The 19,363-nt window shown below is 36.6% G+C and overlaps 4 protein-coding genes across 4 annotated transcripts in view; 3 read left to right on the top strand and 1 right to left on the bottom strand.

Moving 5' to 3' along the window:
* The window catches only part of LOC137394328 (uncharacterized), a 481,712-nt gene that overhangs the window by 172,940 nt on the left and 289,409 nt on the right, over window positions 1–19,363 (top strand). The gene's annotated exons all lie outside the window — the stretch shown is intronic.
* On the bottom strand, window positions 766–8,765 carry LOC137393296 (uncharacterized). The gene is made up of 13 exons (XM_068079781.1): window positions 8,634–8,765; window positions 8,316–8,446; window positions 7,920–8,188; window positions 5,352–5,426; window positions 4,532–4,696; window positions 4,173–4,212; window positions 3,907–4,064; window positions 3,533–3,706; window positions 2,898–3,285; window positions 2,366–2,627; window positions 1,920–2,116; window positions 1,448–1,537; window positions 766–1,330 (listed from the first exon to the last, which is right to left on the bottom strand). The coding sequence occupies exons 1-13, from the start codon at window positions 8,762–8,764 to the stop codon at window positions 1,029–1,031; spliced, it is 2,382 nt and encodes a 793-aa protein (XP_067935882.1). The 5' UTR covers window position 8,765; the 3' UTR covers window positions 766–1,028.
* LOC137393015 (uncharacterized) lies at window positions 9,377–14,061 on the top strand. The gene is made up of 7 exons (XM_068079394.1): window positions 9,377–9,488; window positions 11,062–11,131; window positions 11,697–11,760; window positions 11,876–12,169; window positions 12,608–12,799; window positions 13,545–13,645; window positions 14,016–14,061. Exons 1-7 carry the CDS (start codon window positions 9,425–9,427, stop codon window positions 14,059–14,061), a joined length of 831 nt encoding a protein of 276 aa, XP_067935495.1. The 5' UTR covers window positions 9,377–9,424.
* LOC137393295 (uncharacterized) lies at window positions 14,066–18,654 on the top strand. The gene is made up of 6 exons (XM_068079780.1): window positions 14,066–14,106; window positions 14,848–14,967; window positions 16,833–16,938; window positions 17,266–17,354; window positions 18,049–18,291; window positions 18,597–18,654. Exons 2-6 carry the CDS (start codon window positions 14,863–14,865, stop codon window positions 18,618–18,620), a joined length of 567 nt encoding a protein of 188 aa, XP_067935881.1. The 5' UTR covers window positions 14,066–14,106; window positions 14,848–14,862; the 3' UTR covers window positions 18,621–18,654.

The raw sequence follows: 19,363 nt of genomic DNA, 5'->3' as shown, positions 1-19,363 counted from the left end.
AGTGAGAGTGTGTGATTTCACAATGGGCCAGAATGTTCACTAAGTCGGCATAAATACTTGTGACATGGGTATCCCACAGAAAGGGGTCTTACCCATTATCTACGAAATGACCATGCAAATTTTAGCCACACCACAGCCCAATTTAAAGAACCTTTCTTAAAATCTTCAATCCTCTGCTAATATAAAACAACTGCGGCCCGCTACAGCAGAGTAAGTGTACCGAATTTGATTCAGGATGTTTAGAAAAAAAGAGCGCCAAAAGTTTTGTGAACTCAATAGCAAGCTGAAAAGTAAAGGGCAAAATGTATTTTAGAGGGCATTAGGCAACATTGGCTAAGACCTAAGGGAGAAATATGCCTTGCCCTTGCCTTGCCTACTAAACAAAGAGGGTTCCTTTGTTCTCCCACAATGGGAATTTTGGAACTTATTGTGTTCATTGTTAGAAATTCAAATACCCTGTCCTGTTATGAGGTGCACACACTACATTCAGCCTACTTGCACTGCCCAATCATGTACCCTAGATAGTTACTTTTAAAGATGCCTCAAGATTGTTAAAACAGGGTCTGAAAATATGTAGTGTTTGAGCTGGTCTTTTGTTAGATCTTTTGTGGTCAGTATTTTTCGCTTCAACATGTTTCCTCAAGCATGGTGAGAGCGTCTTTCTTTGACAATAAGTATCAGAATGGGGTAGGCATACAAGTTTTCCGTACGTTGAACTGAACCCTTCAACATAGAAACATGAAAATCTCTGGGAAGTAAAGTGAATGACAAGGTCAATATAATATATTTCAAGCTGAACCAAAACCTAGACAATACTCTCATGCCCACTAGGTAAAATAAAAATATAAAGCTACGACATCTGGCTTTAAAACAGTAGGCCTCCCTACCAGAATCGACGGAAATTAATTACAAAAGATTTTTATAACACTAATCAAAATGTATAAAAACTTAAAAGCATTCAACAAGACAATTTACCACAGCTCAAAGTATTATCCGTCTCTACAGGAAAAGGGGCGCTCAAAACCGGATCATACGGTATCAACAAATTCAGGATCAGAAAAATACCTTGGCTGAATATAACAAGCGGGTTGAAATGGCGGCAGTTTATATACATATAATGGATGGTGGTGGGGTAGACTAGATACCAGCCGCCAAACAAAATTTCCGGTACATTGCAATTTGTGAGCGAAGAGCCGAGCTTCAAACCATTCTGCTTTATATTCTTCTAGTAGAAAGGCTGTAATATAGTCATTGTTAGCCACTATTTGCAGAATTACTCCATAGGTATCGCTAGCTAGACGAAAGGCGTCCCCAATGCTATATCTAAAACCTACAAAGCAAGACAGTGTAGAATAATCTTTGTGTTTTGAAGATTTGTTTATAAATAAGTGATTGAATAACAATAACAGTTCAATAGAGCTTACTTACAGCGTATCCCATTACTTACCAGATATTGTGATGGTGTTGCAGCATTGTGTGCAATCTCCCAAACTCTCCTGGATGTGCTCAGGTGGTTCAGGACTGTCTTCAGCGGTGCCTATCAAGAAAAAATTATCTTACTCAAAGCCTGTTCGATAAGTTAGAGCAGAAATTAGCCATAGCATTTAACAACAGCTATCTGTCTCAGGTGACAAAAACCAAGTGGATGATTCCTCAGAACACGTTACTGTAAAGCAGCGATTTCAAAACTCGATGCATGAGAACTATCAGGAAAGCCTATGACTACTGCACATGGTGACCGAAAAGCCAGTACTCCGATAGAGGAGTACTCTGATAACAAAATGACTCCAAAGTCTTCAGACAATACCTCAAAAGAGTACCCCAATTTCTAGAAATGTTCAGTAAACTAACATATTTCCATGCACGCACCAACTCCGTTACTCGAACACTATTGAGATATCAGCCACTGCAATACTTACGTGCGCCCTTGGTTTTGGCATTGTTGTGATGCAATACGCCATGCACATTGGCATCTGCCCAATCATGGCAAAACTCGAGTTGGTGTCTGTTACTTAGACTTAGCGGCACATTCTTAAAGTTTCTCATGCGTAATGATTTGAAGAACGCATGTTTAGCCTCCATCCTTAAGCACCAGGTTCCTCTTGGAAGACCAAATCTGGTAAACAGTTACATAAAGTTACATGAAGTTTAAAGTTTTTATGTGACAACTGATAATTACATAGTAAAATAATGCTTGAGATTGAGACATACTTTTAAAAAAAACATCACTGTAAAGTGGGATGCTGAACCAACCGACATACCGCAGCCAGCGGACCGCTTGCCATTAAATTGGAATGACATGAATCATGCTATATATATTTATACTGGCCTGATAAAATTATAGAGTTTTTGCCTGAGAACTCACTTCACTATGTAGTAGGGGATGTGTACCAAGTAATGCATCTTGGGAGTAATGGTGTGAGCTCCATATACGGTCACCCAGGTTTCTAGGTATAATTTTATTAGCGTTGCGGCGGTTGTAATCTGGTCTTTGTTGAACGAATATGCCAACAGAACGGAGGTAATTTCAACCATCATCAACAGCAGTCTGTATTCTGGAATCTCTTCAATATTGTGGCCAGCCAGTATTAAAGGTAGAAGAAAGCCCAAACAGATAGTTTGAGTTGCTGAAAAAAGAGTTATAGATTAGATCTACAAAAAGCATAAGTTGCGTGAAAAGGAAAAATATATTAAAATTTGAAAAACTATTTTACCTTATTTCTTACACGAAGCAACAAACATAATAGGACTTTAAAAAAATGCTAAAATATTGTAGTGGTTTAGATTGGGAAAGTCGCTCCACAAATCACCAGTTTAGAATTTAGATCATTAGCATTCCTCATTGACTGTCGAAATCAAACAAAAACGTATTCAACTGCAGTAGGCTGAATACGAACCAGATTGACCAATTTTTCCGGTGTCTAGTCCATTGAAGCAAGATCTTTCCAAGCTACTGGGTGCATTTTTCTTGTCGTCTCCTCTGTATGGAAAGTTTTTGATGTGTTCATTCAATGACGATATAGAAATTATTCGGTTTTCCAGTAGCCTAGATACGAACCCCTTTATGGCATAAGGAAGAGTTCCTTCGCACACAATATGCATAATGTCAACAGGAATGCATTGGCAAACATCAAATCCATCGATCTTATCTAATATGGATAGCGAGTTGATTCCGTATCGCTTTGAGTATTCTACACGCTGCCGAGCAGGCATCTCTGGACCGAGAAGGAGACAGTGGCGACGGTGACTCTCTATGTCTCTCAGTCTAAACTCCGTGTGGTTAAACTGTAGCATGTTTAAAAGCAATAGAAAGCAATACAAAGTTTCGCATCACACTGACGAAAAGAACTAGAAATTCAGAAACTTAGCAACCACACACTAGTAGCGACGTGCGACAGCATTAACATAATCCCTGATTCAGCGCACGGAATAGCTTCTATTCAAGATAAAAGTCTTATGATAAGTGCATAACTAAAAAAGTTAACACAACAAGCACACTTCTGCAATAAACTGTATACCATAACACACAAACCTGTTGGATAATCTCTTGTGAGCTACCATAACACGTCCGACATTTCATGGCTGCCCCTCCCACTCCTTCTTTAAACCCTGCTACCATATTGGCTGCTGGAGTGTCGCCAATAAAAAAAAGCAAAGATCCTTTATAGATGTCCTTTCCGTCCCGATTCACAACTTCAATACCATCCTGAATAAAAGACATAGAATCTTTACTGTTTTATCCTTTTCAAACAATGGAATAAAATACATTTTCGATCATAGACTTTTCATAAAGAAACTCTTTCACTAGCCAGAAAAGAGGTCAAATAACTTGAAGTTTAGATTCATTGCCAGGCTCTAGCTCCGGTTTTCAAAGCTAACCTATTACTATAAGAATATTATGATTACCTTCTTGAGTACATTAATTTCCTCGGCAAACTTTAGAAGGATAGCTTGGACTCCATATTCCTTAACGTCAGCAGAGTATGCCACAGCAAACAGGTGTATGAATTTCAATTGGGATCTGTGCTGAGGCGGGACATTCAGTAACGTCCAATAGAAAAGAGCTAACCATGAAAAACACAACAGTGTGAGATATGCTGTTTAAAAAAAAACAAATATTGTAAAACCACGAAATTCTGTTCCTGAAAACATGCAGCAAAATTCCACTTTACCTATCTTGTGCTTTTTTCTTTTGGAGCCAATTGGATTCACCTAGAAAAATATGACGATTATCAAAAGAATATGACCTCAAACCAACGCATGTGATAAGGATCAACAAAAATGAAAACTATTGAGTATTTGAAAAGCCATGTACGACGGTCAGTGATGGGACCTGAACATCTGCATGTTGACACAACCGAAACATAAATGGTAAATTTATTTATAGGCCTACGCAGAATTATGCCCAATTCTTCTGTGTTAGATGAGCACTTAAATTTGAGAAGGCAGTAGTCGCCAATAAGTTTTGTGTAGCATAGTTGAAGGGCTTTATGATCCTTAAATCAACACACTTTTATTTGAGCTGACATACCACTTCAATATCATCATAATAGGCTGCTACCATTATCTTTTGCCCGTCAGCAAAAAAGTCAGAATTCTGTGCATAATCAGCATCTATGCAGTCTTTGATTGCCCCATCTGGAGAGAATATTGGAAACTGTACTACATTCCGGATTTCTGGACTATCTAACATTATCTGCAAACAGATGAATGAATACATGAGAACATAGACTAAAGCTTTTTTGCATAATTTTGAAAGCAAAATGTTGGTTGTACTTTTAGCATTTAGTTAGGTTCCATGAGGTGATGATAGTTGGTCGACAATGTTGTGTTTCTAGTCAAAGATGACTCAATTTCCTCATGGAACCCTATTGTGTGATGTTTATATTTGTCTGATAAATTAGAGCAACTCTTCAGGGTGACAAGTGCTTTATTGTTCATTGCTATATTGTTGATGGGAACAGCTAAGGCGCTCTTTGTTTACATAATCATTAGCAAATTAGGTTTACAAATGGTCTGAAATAAAGATATGTTCAGTACAATGGGAACATGGCCAAGCCAATTAGCAAAATAAGTCACTATAAATAAACTCACTAACTGTAGACCAACTATCAACCTAGGGAACCTAACTTGTTACACTAACTTAGCTGTGTCACTGAAAAAAATTTAAAGAGCTAATCCTGAAAAAATTACTTGTCCATAGCCAGTTCACTAACGGTAATTAGCAGGAATCAATTCTTATTGAAATCGCAGAACTATGACAAGCGCAGCACATTTGACAACCTTTTTCATATATTTTCTCTCAGAAGTTATCTTGCATGTTTGCAGTTATTAAGCGCACAAGTATTTACCTGGAGAGTTGATAGTACGGATACATAGTAAAATGGTCTTCTAGCGGTGTTGTTGTAGCGAATTGGAGTCGATTCCTACAAGCCACAACACGACATTTAGGTTAGGATACAATTAATTGGTTGGTGTACACTTTAAGGAAAATTCAAACGAAAGAGGCTTATTTCCAAACAGGCTTTTATCATATCTTTATTTCTCTAAACACCCCAATGGTTCCAAGGCAAGTGATCTAATGTGAATATTGTCAATTGACTGCAATTCAGGGGCGTATTTGACAGGGCACGAGTTACGAGTTTTCGTGAGTGAAAATTTCACTAGTGGGTCAAATAACCAAAACTCATTAGTGAGATCATGTATTATTGCATAACATAACAGTACCTCTTTGTATTGCCTTAACATGATTAAATCTAGTAAAGATCACAAAGGAGATTATGAGATAACATGTTGCTGTCATTGAGCCAATCGACATTAGTTAGTTTTGTTTAAATCTCTAGCGCCATCATAATACACTGACATATAGATATATAGTATATAGGTATTGGGAGCTAAAATAATATAAAATCGTCAAAAGTTAAAAGCGAGTACATATACAACTACAAATCTGTTTTGTATGGTTAAAAACTTGATATAAAATCTAGTTTTTGACCATACGAAATACATTTGTAGTTTTATACGTACTCGCTTTTAACTTTTGACTGTTTTATATTATATATTATGTTCGAATTTTGGTTATTTGTGGACTCAGTAGAATCTTGCAAAACGCTCTGAAATGCTGTAAATGTTCACCATTTTAGAAAAAAATTTTCCGGGTGTGACCCCCGGACCCCCCACTGGAAGGGCGCTCGGGCGCCCCTCCCGGACCCTCTCCGCCAGCGCGCTCCCTCAGCCGCTGCGCGGCCTCAATCATTCAGGATAACTAGTGGGTCAAATATATTTTTTAATATGCCCCAGGACTGCATTGACTTTTTATATTACATATTTGCTATCACTCCGTGACAGGGGCTATATTCAGCAATTTTCAACACACTAGTTTGAAAAGATTGATCAAGAATGAGCCCTTATTCTCACTATTTTGCCATAATTAATATATATTATGGCATAAATATCATGCTAATTTTTAAATTCACTGCATAGATAACCCTTTATTACTATGATTATGATTCACAGTCACAGCATTGTTCTTTTGTTTACATTACAATTATCACACTAGAGATTTCAACACGAAAACTCGTAACTCATGGATGCTAATATACGTCCATGGACTCTGTGACACTAAAGCATTAACCCTCTCACCCCTGATGCCAACTATTTCGGGAGAAGTTGTTCACACTTGGGCCTGAAGCCAACACTTTCGGGACACTTTCTGAGTAACTTTATTGATACTCCTTTTGTGTTTATCGTTTTTTTATAGCTTTATTTCGAAAGATAACAGTCTGAGGATTGTTTTGATACCAGAAATGTGGTTGGATAAAAGCATTTTACTAGGCAAATCCTGTGATAGATTTCAAACTTCAACTCTGGAGGTCGCCATATTGAATGCGTTTGCCGAAAGACAACGGCTAAATCTTACAATCTAACGTAATAATTAGTTCAGGTGAAGAATTTAGCAGTGACAGTGATCTACAACAACACTATGACCGTTTATTAGTAGCACAAAGTGGGTTTCAATTGCACAACATCAAAATTACTAAATAGTTATAACTTTTAAATTTTTCGAATAAAAAAATTTTATTTGACAAATCTTTTCACAATTTTAGTTGATAAAAACGATACATTATATTAGTTTTGTACTCCAGTTGTTTGCATCTCGTGTTTATTATCATAACTGCAATAAATGTTGTCCTTATAGAATGTAAATATGATATATAGACCTTATATACCAATTGATTGAACAATGGAACGGAAACTACATTATGCCATAATATTGCGTATAGGCTCATAATTTCAGTTCTATTGGTTAGAACTCCAAATTTTTTTTTGCAACTTGATGATAACACCTTTTCTTGTTATCCTAATATGTTACTGAAGTGTTATCAACCAAAAAGCTGACTTGTAGTAGCAGCCAAACTTAGACTTTTCGATTTCCAAAAAATGTATTGATTTGAATCTTATCAATAACATCCTATATAGATTAACCTAATGTGTATATGTTAGTATCAAAATGTAGCTAAGAATGTTACCAACAAGTTACAAAAAACTATTTTCATTTATCTTGAACGCAGCTTTATTTATGCTCAATCTAACACACCTCACTTTATTAAATATTGAGTGTGAAAAATTAATTAGGCCAGGGGGGCACTCAACTGGAAAATAATTAGGGCTGAAAGGGTTAACTAAAATGAAACACTGAGTGATCGTAATCTTTTAAAAACTCCCAAGAGTTAACGCAAGAAGAATTATAGGCCTATATTATACTCTTTAGTTTAAAAATATTAAGGATTTGATCAGCATCTTTTCCGAATTTGCTTTGTATTCTTAGATTATAGGCAGCAAACAGCTAGATAATTTTTTTGATTCAGTGTGTCAACTAAAATTTGACTTTTTTTAGTACAAACACATTAAGAACTCACAATTAGGTTGAACTTCTCTTTAAAGTATCGCATTCTAGTGTGTTGAGTGGCTAGACGCGTGAATCCATGACAGGGGAATAAACCGCCAACATCTATTCCATGTTCTTTTTGCACTGTATCCGTTAACAATCGTTTCTGTTCATTCAACAGCTCAGTGACAGTGGAACCAATCTTTTCAATGTGTACATTGGGAATATTACTTGTTGCAAGACTTAGCATAAATTTGGCACAGTTCTTCTCCAGTGAAGGAGGTCTAACAGTTTGCTCATCTGAAACAATTAACAAGAATAAGATTGCGTTTTATTGTTGACTGGCATGTCCATTTTGAGAAAAATATAATTTTAGGAAGAATGTGCCAATAGTGTCTGAATTTCCTGATAATGAGTTTATACTTACTGTTACGATGATGAGGAGATTGCGGATCTGGGTCTAAAACTGGCTCTACAACTGGTTCTAAAGGCATTGATTCAATATGAGTTTCAGTGTCCTTGTGTTTCCTACGAACGTGCCTTCTATAACTGAGATAGCTGTAAAACAAGCAACTACCATTCAGTGTATTTTAAATTGACAACCTATCAGGCAAATTGATTCCAATGGGGCTTTTACATTATGGTTAGCTCAATTTCAAAACAGAACCCTTATCATATGACATGACATTTATTAGCCAGATTTAAAAATACCAAATAGGACTTTAGGGCCAACTTCATATCATACCTTCCGTAACTCATGCCGCAGAAACATGTTATCCGAAACCTTGGATCATGTTTATGAACTCGGATGACATGGAGAGTGAAGACTTTATTTGAATTGTGAGAAAATCCACATATGGAACAGCTATAAAGCATTTCCTAAAATTGGAATATTAACAATTATTCAAAATACCAATGGCTCAATGAGAGCAAGTGTTACTAACATTTCAGAGGACACTTTGTTGAAATAACAAAATAATATCAAAATATCCCTATAGTCTGATCTGTTCAGAAAGAAAATTGGCATATTAGAACACTTATTACAAAAATCCAACATATATCCTATACAATTTCTTGCCTAAGTCGGAATTCGGTACAAGATAGGGCAGTTTGAAGTGAAAGTCCACTGGGCCTCCACAAGATCCAGGATTCGGGTTCGCAGAAATATATTCAACAGCAGTATCGTCAACAACATGTCCTAAAACAAGTTTTAAAATTGCAAAAGCAATCTACCATTTTTTATGGACTAATCTATAAACTCAGATAAAACTTATTATCAAGGGTTATCATAGGCAAGACAATAACAATGTGATTGGTTGCAATAGACCAATAGCAATGCAGTCATTGTTTAGGCTGAAAGCTTGTCCAATAAAATATAGTAGGCTTGGCTATGAAGAGAGAATACTATAATTTTGGTGTAGTTGGTTCATTTCAAGTCAGAATACTGTATCGTAACCGTTGAACCTACAGTACTTTGGCGTTTGAATCCGTTGGGCTAAGATTTTTAGCAATAGCCGTTACAAACTTTCTGCAATAATGGAACAATTCAAAACCCTTTTTGAAGAGATAGGCGATACAGCGGCATACGAAATATTACTTGGTGAGTATACGCTACATTTATAGTTTGACTTGATCACTAAAATTCAACGAGATAATTTTTATTTTATATACTTTGGAAGTAGGCATCTACTAAAGTGCCCAATGTTGAACAAAGCGTAAAATATATTAAAATAGAATTCGTTTAAAACATTTTATTACTAGTAGTTTCATACCCAACGGGTAATCATCATCAGAATCAAAATCACAACTATCTAGGATTAGACAAATGAAAGGTGTAGGCCTAAGTTTCTGAATTGAAATCAAGACCTTGAAATCAACCTAAATTAAAAGGCTCTTCGCTTTATTAAGTCAAGTTTCAACTTTCTTTTAATTTACAATCCCTTTTTATAGAAAACATGAAACAATAATATTTTTTACTTTTGTGAGAGAGGCCTAATCGCTACATAAAGTAGTATGTTTGAGAGCAGTCACCCGAACAGTAGAAGATCTAAAGCGTACCTATTTATATGCAATGAATGAATATTATTTATCATAATTAAATAGATAGCTATATGCATGCAGGGAGTTCTTGATGCAGGCCTATGCAACGCAACAGACATATTGATAGGAGCAAGGAGTTGTATGTATCCCACATACAACTCTTTAGTCTTTGATAGAAGTCATGAAGGAAATTTTGTTTGTAAGAACATTCAGAGGTTTTCAATTGAGAAAAGATTACTGCCGACACAATTCAAGCCTGGGTTATAGAGTAATTAAAATTTCTTGTTTAGGCCATAGAGTAGTTAAAATTTCAAAGGTATAAAACACAATGCCTATGTAAGCCTACTAAACAGAGAATAGAAAGAAGGCCAAAGAAAGAAGTAATCTTTACAATCACCACACTTCCAACATCATTCGTTTCAAATCTTGTGTTCTTACCCTTAAATACATTTGTGTAGCCAACTCCTTGGTGCAGCCAGCCAGCATTTGAATAATTAATTTTTACACTATCTTGTTGACTACTAGTACTAGCCACAGCCACCCACCCCACCATCCATTTGTGCCTGGGTGGCTGTGGTACTACTACTAGCCTAGAAAAGATTGAAATATAATTAAGACTTAGTAGCCTAGTAGTACTAGGCTGCTAAGTCGGAATTATATTTCAATATTTTCTTTCATTAACTTTTAACTTTTACTCCAACTAAGGCAACTAAATTCTGACAGCTGTAATCACAAAAAAGTTGCACCTTCAGTTACTCATTAGTGTCACTTTATGGTTGTATGGTTGTATGGTTGTCAAGTTATACAAATAAATGAAATACTTGACTCACTGTATGAGCATAGATTTGTTACCAGATACGCTATTGGCTAAGAATATTCTAACGAGCTAATTGAAGCCACAATGAGTATTCAAAGGTTCTTCAACATTGGTGCCCAAATCAATGATTTAGAATTAAGTTGGAATGATTAGGTTGTCACTATTTTTTTGTAACTTTGAATTCAACTCTAACTCTGTGAGTCTGTGGGGGCTGCTGCTACTGCTCTCTCTAATTAAGGATATAAGTTAACTCACTAGGAATTATTTTCCTCCAACAAGACTGGTATGGTTTGATTTTTTTATGAATTCATTTTAGATAATGATATCCTTGATGAAGAAGTGATACCTGACTTGCAACCAGAGCAGCTTCAGCAGCTTGGTGTTGGGTGAGTTGTCTTTGTTTGGTCTGATAGACTACGCGATCATGGTATTCATGTCTATGTTATAACCTCCGCCAGTTGGTTGTTCAAATCACAGGCCGGCCAACGTGTTCGGTAGCGCTCGGGCGGTGGTGCTCGGGCGAGCACCACCGTCCGAGCGCTACCAAACACCTTGGCCGGCCTGTGGTTCAAATAGAAATTAGGCCTACTTGCAACTCAGCTTCTTTTTGCCAAGGAGTTCTTATTGCCAAGGAGTACAAAAATACTGTCTAGGCGAAGAACAAAGATCAACTACATTACCTCCCCAAATGGATTAGTTGATAGCTAGGGTTTGCAATTTGTTTTAGGCTTTAGCAATGTCAATCATTTTTGTTCGCCATTTTAACTTGTATGACAGGAAGAATTAAGAATTGGCTAAGAATTGCTTATGATTGCATTGCGTTACGTTTTTATGTGGATCCAAAAAGACATTCTGAAATGGCCAGTTTTGGATTTACATTTACCTATGCTGTAAACTTTACTAGTAAGTATTACTATGGCATTATGTTAAGTATGTGAACTTTCCTTATAGCTCTCTGGGGAAATGTATGAAATACCTACGAAGACTCAAAGAGCTTGTCAAAAGTGTTCAAAAGGTAAATTTTACGTTCTTCTTTTAGCAAAATTTAGCTTGATTATTGTTGAGTATAATAGTTTTATGCATATCATTTATATCGGAGGCGCCTCTATTATTGGTCTTTGCATTTTCAGAATAACTTACCAAGTGCTGCCCCCTCTGTTGCGCTTACACTACCAACACCTAATGAAACTGCTTCAACACTCGGCGCTGCGGTCGCATCACCACCTGCTTCCATGCCGGCCACACCTAGACCTGTGGTTACCACACCTAGACCTGTGGTTACCACACCTAGACCTGCGGTTTCAACACCTTCCTCTGCTGTTTCCGCTATTTCAGGATCACCTGCCGCCGAACCTATTGCTTCAGCCTCTGCCACTGCTGAGGCGACTGTTTCAACACCCTCTAGCTCTCCATTGTTTATGCGAGTGAGTAACAGCAATATACTGTAAATTATGTTGTTGTTGTTGCTGTTGTTAATATTTATTGAGGTTAGCTAGAGAAAATAAATCCTGTCGACCTGTCTAAATTCGTTGGCTGTTCTTTGGCTGTCGATAATGTTGAATTGATTGCACAACTTAAATTTGTAATGTAAATTTTTACGTACATTAGACCTGCTAAGTATGGTGCTGTTTGAATTGTTGAATCTTAGTAGGTTAGCCTTGATTGAAAGCGCTTGTAATGGGCAACTCTTGGTAGTCACACTTTATCGTTCGAGCAGACACTATGCATTTTACACTGCAGTATTTTCTGTCTATGAGAAAAACTCCGCCTTAGGCAATTAATTAAGTAATTTGCCTTAAAAGTTAATATACACTATGGCTTTTCCCTATAGTAAGTAAGAACTCAGTTTTATTGTTTTATAGGAGCTCAATGTACCTCAATTTACTGGACGAGAGACCAGGAAAATGGTTGTACAGGCGATTGGGGAAGCTAATTGGTCCCATAGTCACAGCAGACCCAACTACGATAGTGTGGTACTAAAAGTCCTGAGGCAATTTCCAGATAAGAGTGACATCTTCAAAGACGCTAGCTATACCGAAGATAAGGATTGCTACGTGAGTTTTTTTTATAATCGTGAATAGGTCTACTTACTACCGGGCATGTAGCCTACTGTCCTGCAGATTCATTTAGCAATACTTGGCATTGGCGTGCAGCTTTCCACAATTTATTATACAGAAACTTACATCATATCCGTTATCCATCAAGGGTTATTTCGTGTATGTAGAAATTTTCTAAGCATTTGACCCTCTCAGGGAGGGAGAGAGATACCTAATGCTTGTTAAATACCTGTCGGAGTTGTCTACTCTGTCATTTATTTTCATGCATTCACTATGAATGTTAATATGGGCTATTGAGTGATATTTTCATATTTATTATGAGAAGTGTAATAAGTGATCCAGAAAATGTAAGCCCTTCCGTTGATATTTATGCAACTGAAACTGAAATGATTGAGCTTCTAATTGTTGTTTGGGGAGGCATAGCTTCATTTCAGCTTTATATTAGGAATGAAGGGTTAGCTTTATTTTTTTACTATCATAGTAAACGCTATGAGCCAGTGTAATCTAGCGTTGATTTGCATAACCACCATTGCAAGAGTCCAAAGCTGGGTAAACTTTAAATTTGTTTCAAGATGATTGGAAAATATTCTGTCTGATGGACTAGAACTGAGCAACTCTCTCTGGTTTTCATGCTAGCTAATCTATACACATATGATATTTTTATACTCCCTTTTTAGTTTTGTAATCATACTATTTTTTTGCGCATCTATAGTTTATCAGGATCTACATTCTTTGCTTGTAGAAGGTTTTCAAAAGACAGTTATCTTGCAGCGTAAGAAACAAAAGAAGCTACTATGCGAAAAAACAAAAACTCGATCAAGAACCTGCTGCTTCGGTCACCGGGTTCGTATTTTACTTGTTAATTCTCCTCTTTATTGTTGACGTCATAAAAATAATTTAAAATTTACCGTTTGAGATGAATAGTCAATCAGAATCGCAATTTATATTGACGTCTTAGGTTTTGATGATAAGCATTATAATATTGTATGTTTATGTATGTTATAAGCATTATAATATGTTTTTTATGTATGTTATGCTTTTGATCTTTGTTTGAAGTGAATCATTGTAATCTATTATCCGCACACCCCCCTCCCTTTGCAAGGACAAATAGACATCTCAATGTTTCATAAGATTTCTACTCATATAACTCATAAAAATGCGACAAACACTTTGTCTTCTGTAGCCATAATTTTCATCTTTTAATTTCTTACAGGGATATAGTGGTGAGGGCAGAGGCACTAGTGGTTTCTCCGAGCTAGGAAAAGAGGAATTTGCGGGTTCAAAATCTTGACACAATTCCACAGGTAAGGTAGCATAGTTTACTCAATAAGAGTATCAGGGGCTAGCGGTAGATAAAAATTTGTGATCCTCATTGTCTGCGTTGGAGTTACCCCCACTATAAAATAAGATCGAAGTAGCCGCTTATAGTGGGTGCAACTCCAACGCAGACAATGAGGATCACAAATTTGATCTAGGCTAGTGGTACTAATTTATAACCAACATCTTGTGTTGCTTTCAGTAGATCTCTTAGGTGTGTGCAGCTTGCTTTATTGTGTTTTTAAAATATATGAGGGAGTCTTGATTATGCAACAGCCTTTCGAGCGCCTTTTGTTTCATCCGCTAAATGTTTCAAGTAATTTTTGTTGTGGTATTACCATTCTTGTTATACATCATTGTTGCTAATGATCGGGCTCCACTTTGTCGCCGCCAAAATCGCTTCTAAATTAAAGATTTGCTTATATTTCTAATGGCAGCATTCACTGACAGTCGCGTTTCGAATAATATTATAATGAGGCATGGAGTGTCAGTGTCACGGCTTTTAGGGTTCCACTTCTTTGAAAAGGTGGACATTTTTCTAACAATCTATTATGTAACCAGTTATATACTCCCTGATGGCACGGCTAAACTTGATTATTGTTGAAATTTTTATGGTAACTTTTCACCCTTTATAGCAAGTTGAATAAAATTTGTAGTTTTCGTTGATGATGCCCTAACTTTAACCACAGTAAACTATAAGAACTCTATAATCAGTCTTCATATTGCAGAGTGCGGTAAAGGAGATGCTTCGTCCATCATTGTCTATTAGGAAAGAGGCTTTTAAGAACATGAAAGATGGTTGGAGTGGCATGGTTGTTGAGTGGCCAATTTATGGACAGGAGGCTTTTGTAAGTATTACTCTCCAAAATAACATGAACTTTCAAAATTTTGCCCATTCTCCCAGTATCCTATTTTGAGCCCAGGTCTCACGTAGTGTTTTAGTGGATTGATATTAAAAAGCTACAAGCGAAGTCTTTGCAATACAACCTGCACCGAATACCAATTTGCATGAGCTGAAGATGGCTACCTACTTCCAAAGCACAATTTTAAATAAACTTGACTAGACTCGTCACTCTTTATAGTTTCTCAAAGAATAATGTCTTAGTCTTGGGATTAACTGAAACTTTAAATGTTATATATTATTGGAGACCGAGTTGAACTGAAATTCATTGCAAGGGGAAAATTCCAGTTAGTTTCTCTCTATGGAGGGAATTTATAATATGTGCACAGTAATTTATAGTTTAAACGATGGATGACTTGCCGGATTATGGTCAATTTCGGCAGTTGCCTGTCCTATCTGGCCACTGGATTAAACGATTGCCAAGTTTTTATTTAGCACTATTCTGGCGCAGCATTGAACGTAATCCTACCACTGAGCAGACTTACTGCCTATCTATTAGGAGTTTTCTTCTCCATAATCAGAGGATAACTTTATGGTCTTCTAAAAAATCTTCAGCACTCTATTCCCAAATATGTCTTTGGCATAGACTTTGAACTATGTTTTCACTGAAAATGTATGGCATACCTTCTCTAAGTCAGAATTCCTAGCCTGTTTTCTTAGTAATAAGCAATTTCTGAAAATTTATGAGCAAAAAGTTATGAAGTCTAGATTTGTTGGCTATTTTTTAAAAATAAATATGTTTGGGCCCAAAATCAAAGGAATAAATTTCAAGAAAGAGTAAGGTATTGTTTTACTATTATGTATTCCACTCCAACTTGCCCATGTGCATAAACCATTATTGTTAGTATGTGTTTTCTATAAAATTGTAGTTTGGGCTTGTAACATATTCCTGCTGGTAGGACAGTGTTTAATCTAAGGTGGAATAGGGAGAGGGTTAGCCGGAAAACACGACAGCCTTGCCGTGTTTTCCGGCAAAGAGATAATCCTGCACCTCTAGCATTATACAGGCAAATTATGGCAAATCACAGTCAGGGATGTGATTCATAAGCTAAAAAGTTTATTTTAAGCTATTTTGAATTAGCTCCGAACGCTGGCTTACTGTACGCTATTCATTGCCTTCACCATTTAAGTATACCTTAGGTGGTATTTTTATCTATCCACTTCAGTATATAAACACATTTATTTCATAATTTTATGATTGAAATGCTGCCTCGGGCTTTTGCTCAAAGTACTTTGTCAACGACTTCCGTCAGCAAGCTAAAATGAATTTTGGAAATCACATGCCTGCTAGTTATCCATCGTTTAAACTACACATATAAGACAACTCACATTTCTAGCTTCGATTTCATTCATCTGACCCTATGCGTTTAGGTTTTTACATTGTAATTATTACTATCTAAGTAGGCTTCAGCATAATTGAATTTCTAAAAAAATTTCGGCGTTGTGGTCAGGTCAGATATGTGTTTCTGACTGGACATCTATCTGACCACAGCTTTTAAAAATTCACCACCAAAGTTTTTTGATTATATAAATAATATTGTCAACTCGTATTAAGTTTGTTAAAGGTCTATATCGTTGAGGGCTTAGAATTACTTCATGTAAGAGCAGTAAAGTGGTTCATTGAGGGTCATAACTAGTTTTTATTTACGGGCAAGTCGACTGAATGTCGATATTTCTTGAATTCTATAGATTTGCTACAGGAAGAATATTGAAGATAAATGTTTGTACTTTATTTCTCGCTTGCTAAAATGTCTTCTTCTTTCAAATTAGCGTCGATATTTTGAAGTTGCTTATTTTTTTATTGCTTGTTAGCTTATACCTGAGCTTGAGCTCCTTCTGAATCGGGACTTGGATTTGGACGCGTTGGGAAAGCGAGCAGAGGATTTGTTCATGGCTGCATGTCCAAAAGAGACTAATCGTAAGTGTATTTATTATCTTCAAATTTACGTACTTTCTTTGCAGAACAATATGTTACTTTATGCGCTAGCAACGGCTCAATTATCAAAATAATATCAACCGCCAAAATGATATAAGTCGGAGTCGGGTGCCCATGATTTTAGTCAGTATTACTGGCTTTTTACCTCACGATAATAGTAATCTACGGAGTTTGTCTCACCCTATTTTCCATTCCAATGCTTTACATGTGCAGCAGCTTAAACAAGAACTAGTCTCTATTGTTGGAGGTCTTACCTGGTAGTGTGTAGTCAAAAAAAGTTTAAATATAACAAAAATACTTTGTTTGCAGCGAATGATTCTGGATTTGAGAAACTGGTGATCGTGATTGGAAAGCGCCTTGGAGACAAAAAGATGCTGGCCGAAACACCCGAACACAAAGTGAGTGGATTTCTTAGTTCGGTAACTTATTAACGTCATACATTAGGCTGACTATTGGTTCGCAACTCCAACTTAGCGTGTTAGAGGTTATTAGGATGTTTATACAGGAATGTTGTTAACGTCATAAATTAGGCTGACTATTGGTTCGCAACTCCAACTCAGCGTGTTAGAGGTTATTAGGATGTTTCTATAGGAATGTTGTTAACGTCATACATTAGCCCGTCTATTGGTTCGCAACTCCAACTTAGCGTGTTAGAGGTTATTAGGATGTTTCTATAGGAATGTTGTTAACGTCATACATTAGCCCGTCTATGGGTTCGCAACTCCAACTTAGCATGTTAGAGGTTATTAGGATGTTTCTATAGGAATGTTGTTAACGTCATACATTAGCCCGTCTATTGGTTCGCAACTCCAACTTAGCGTGTTAGAGGTTATTAGGATGTTTCTATAGGAATGTTGTTAACGTCATACATTAGCCCGTCTATGGGTTCGCAACTCCAACTCAGCGTGTTAGAGGTTATTAGGATGTTTCTATAGGAATGTTGTTGACGTCATACATTAGCCCGGCTATGGGTTCGCAACTCCAACTCAGCGTGTTAGAGGTTATTAGGATGTTTCTATAGGCATGTTGTTGACGTCATAAATTGGCTGGACTGGTTTCGGCTCCAATCTGACTTACTTTTTACTGTTTTAGGTAAGCCATTCTCTTCCCCACCTCAAATTTGGGAAACTCTGTGTGGATGGGGAAAAGTTAAGCGTTAGTGAGGACCCTCTCGTCCTGCTAAAACTTCTGGCAGTATTTTACATTGGGGACATCGAGTTTGGCGACGCCAAGAAGTTTGGCCAGCTGCTGGAGTTTACCTTCTTGGGCTCCAGCACCGTGAGAAAGGGAAGCAAGTATTTGTCTGTCGACAAATTTATGGAAAAAATGAAGCGGGTGAGTACCTAATGACTCAGCTATGCTAGTTTTATATCTGTCGAAAAACTAAGTAGGATTCGAATGAATTTCTATGGTAGCAATTTATCATATAATTCATGAGAAGAGAACTCCAAAATGTAACTTTTGGCGCAAAAAACGATTTCAACCAGTTGTAAAATCATTGAAACTAAAATTTCCGAGAACACTCATATCCTAAACTCATTGGTCGAGCTTTTTGCCGTCTTCCTAGTCTTATTTTTAACGTTTATTTTTCATGTTGGAATTATCATAAATCATAGAAACATTTTTTTTCTCTTTTGCAGGAAAGCCGAGCCGACGATGAGTAGGCGAAGAAAAGCAAGTGCCGGCAAAGCCTGGAACGTAGATAGTTTTTTTTAATTATTATTCTAAATCGATCTTGATCAAACAGATGCTGTGTGTTTTTCGAGTTATTTAGTGCTTTTATTAAATGGTGTGTGTGTTTTTCGAGTTATTTAGTGCTTTTATTAAATGCTGTGTGTGTTTTTCGAGTTATTTAGTGCTTTTATTAAATGTTAATAATAAATTATATATACTCGCTGTTTAAAAATATCCTTGGCTGAAAAAAACGCAGAGCTGTTTGTAAAGTGATTAAACTTGTAAACACTTGCTGCGTTCAAATTTGACCCTAAAATATAATGCGCCAAGCGTGTAAAACCAGGTTGCAATGCTAAATGCACTCAGCGTGTGAAAATCGTCTTCGTATAGAAAACTCAGTCAATGTTTAAAAACTGCAATTTTTAAACGCTAAGTGCGTACATATTTTGGTTTTATGATTAATGCACAGTGTGAATAGAAATTGCCTTGAAAAATGACCATCAGCAGTGCGTTAATTTTTAGTTACACATCGCATAAAACGATGAATAGAAGTGTGTTTTTATTGAATGAATAGCGCATGGACATTGCATAATTTTCGAGTGTGTAGTTTTTCAGGTGCATTGAAAAATGACCATCTGAGGTGATTGAATACTGCATAGATTTTTTTTACAGTGATATGCTCCAAACTGCTTTGTAATCATTGAATATAATTAGGCCCTCTACCCTTCCATAA

Source organism: Watersipora subatra, chromosome 4 (genome assembly GCF_963576615.1).
Source record: "Watersipora subatra chromosome 4, tzWatSuba1.1, whole genome shotgun sequence".
Classification (NCBI taxonomy): Eukaryota; Metazoa; Bryozoa; class Gymnolaemata; order Cheilostomatida; family Watersiporidae; genus Watersipora; species Watersipora subatra.
Note: the sequence above shows the minus strand (reverse complement) of the source record. Positions and strands in the feature narration are given on the sequence as shown.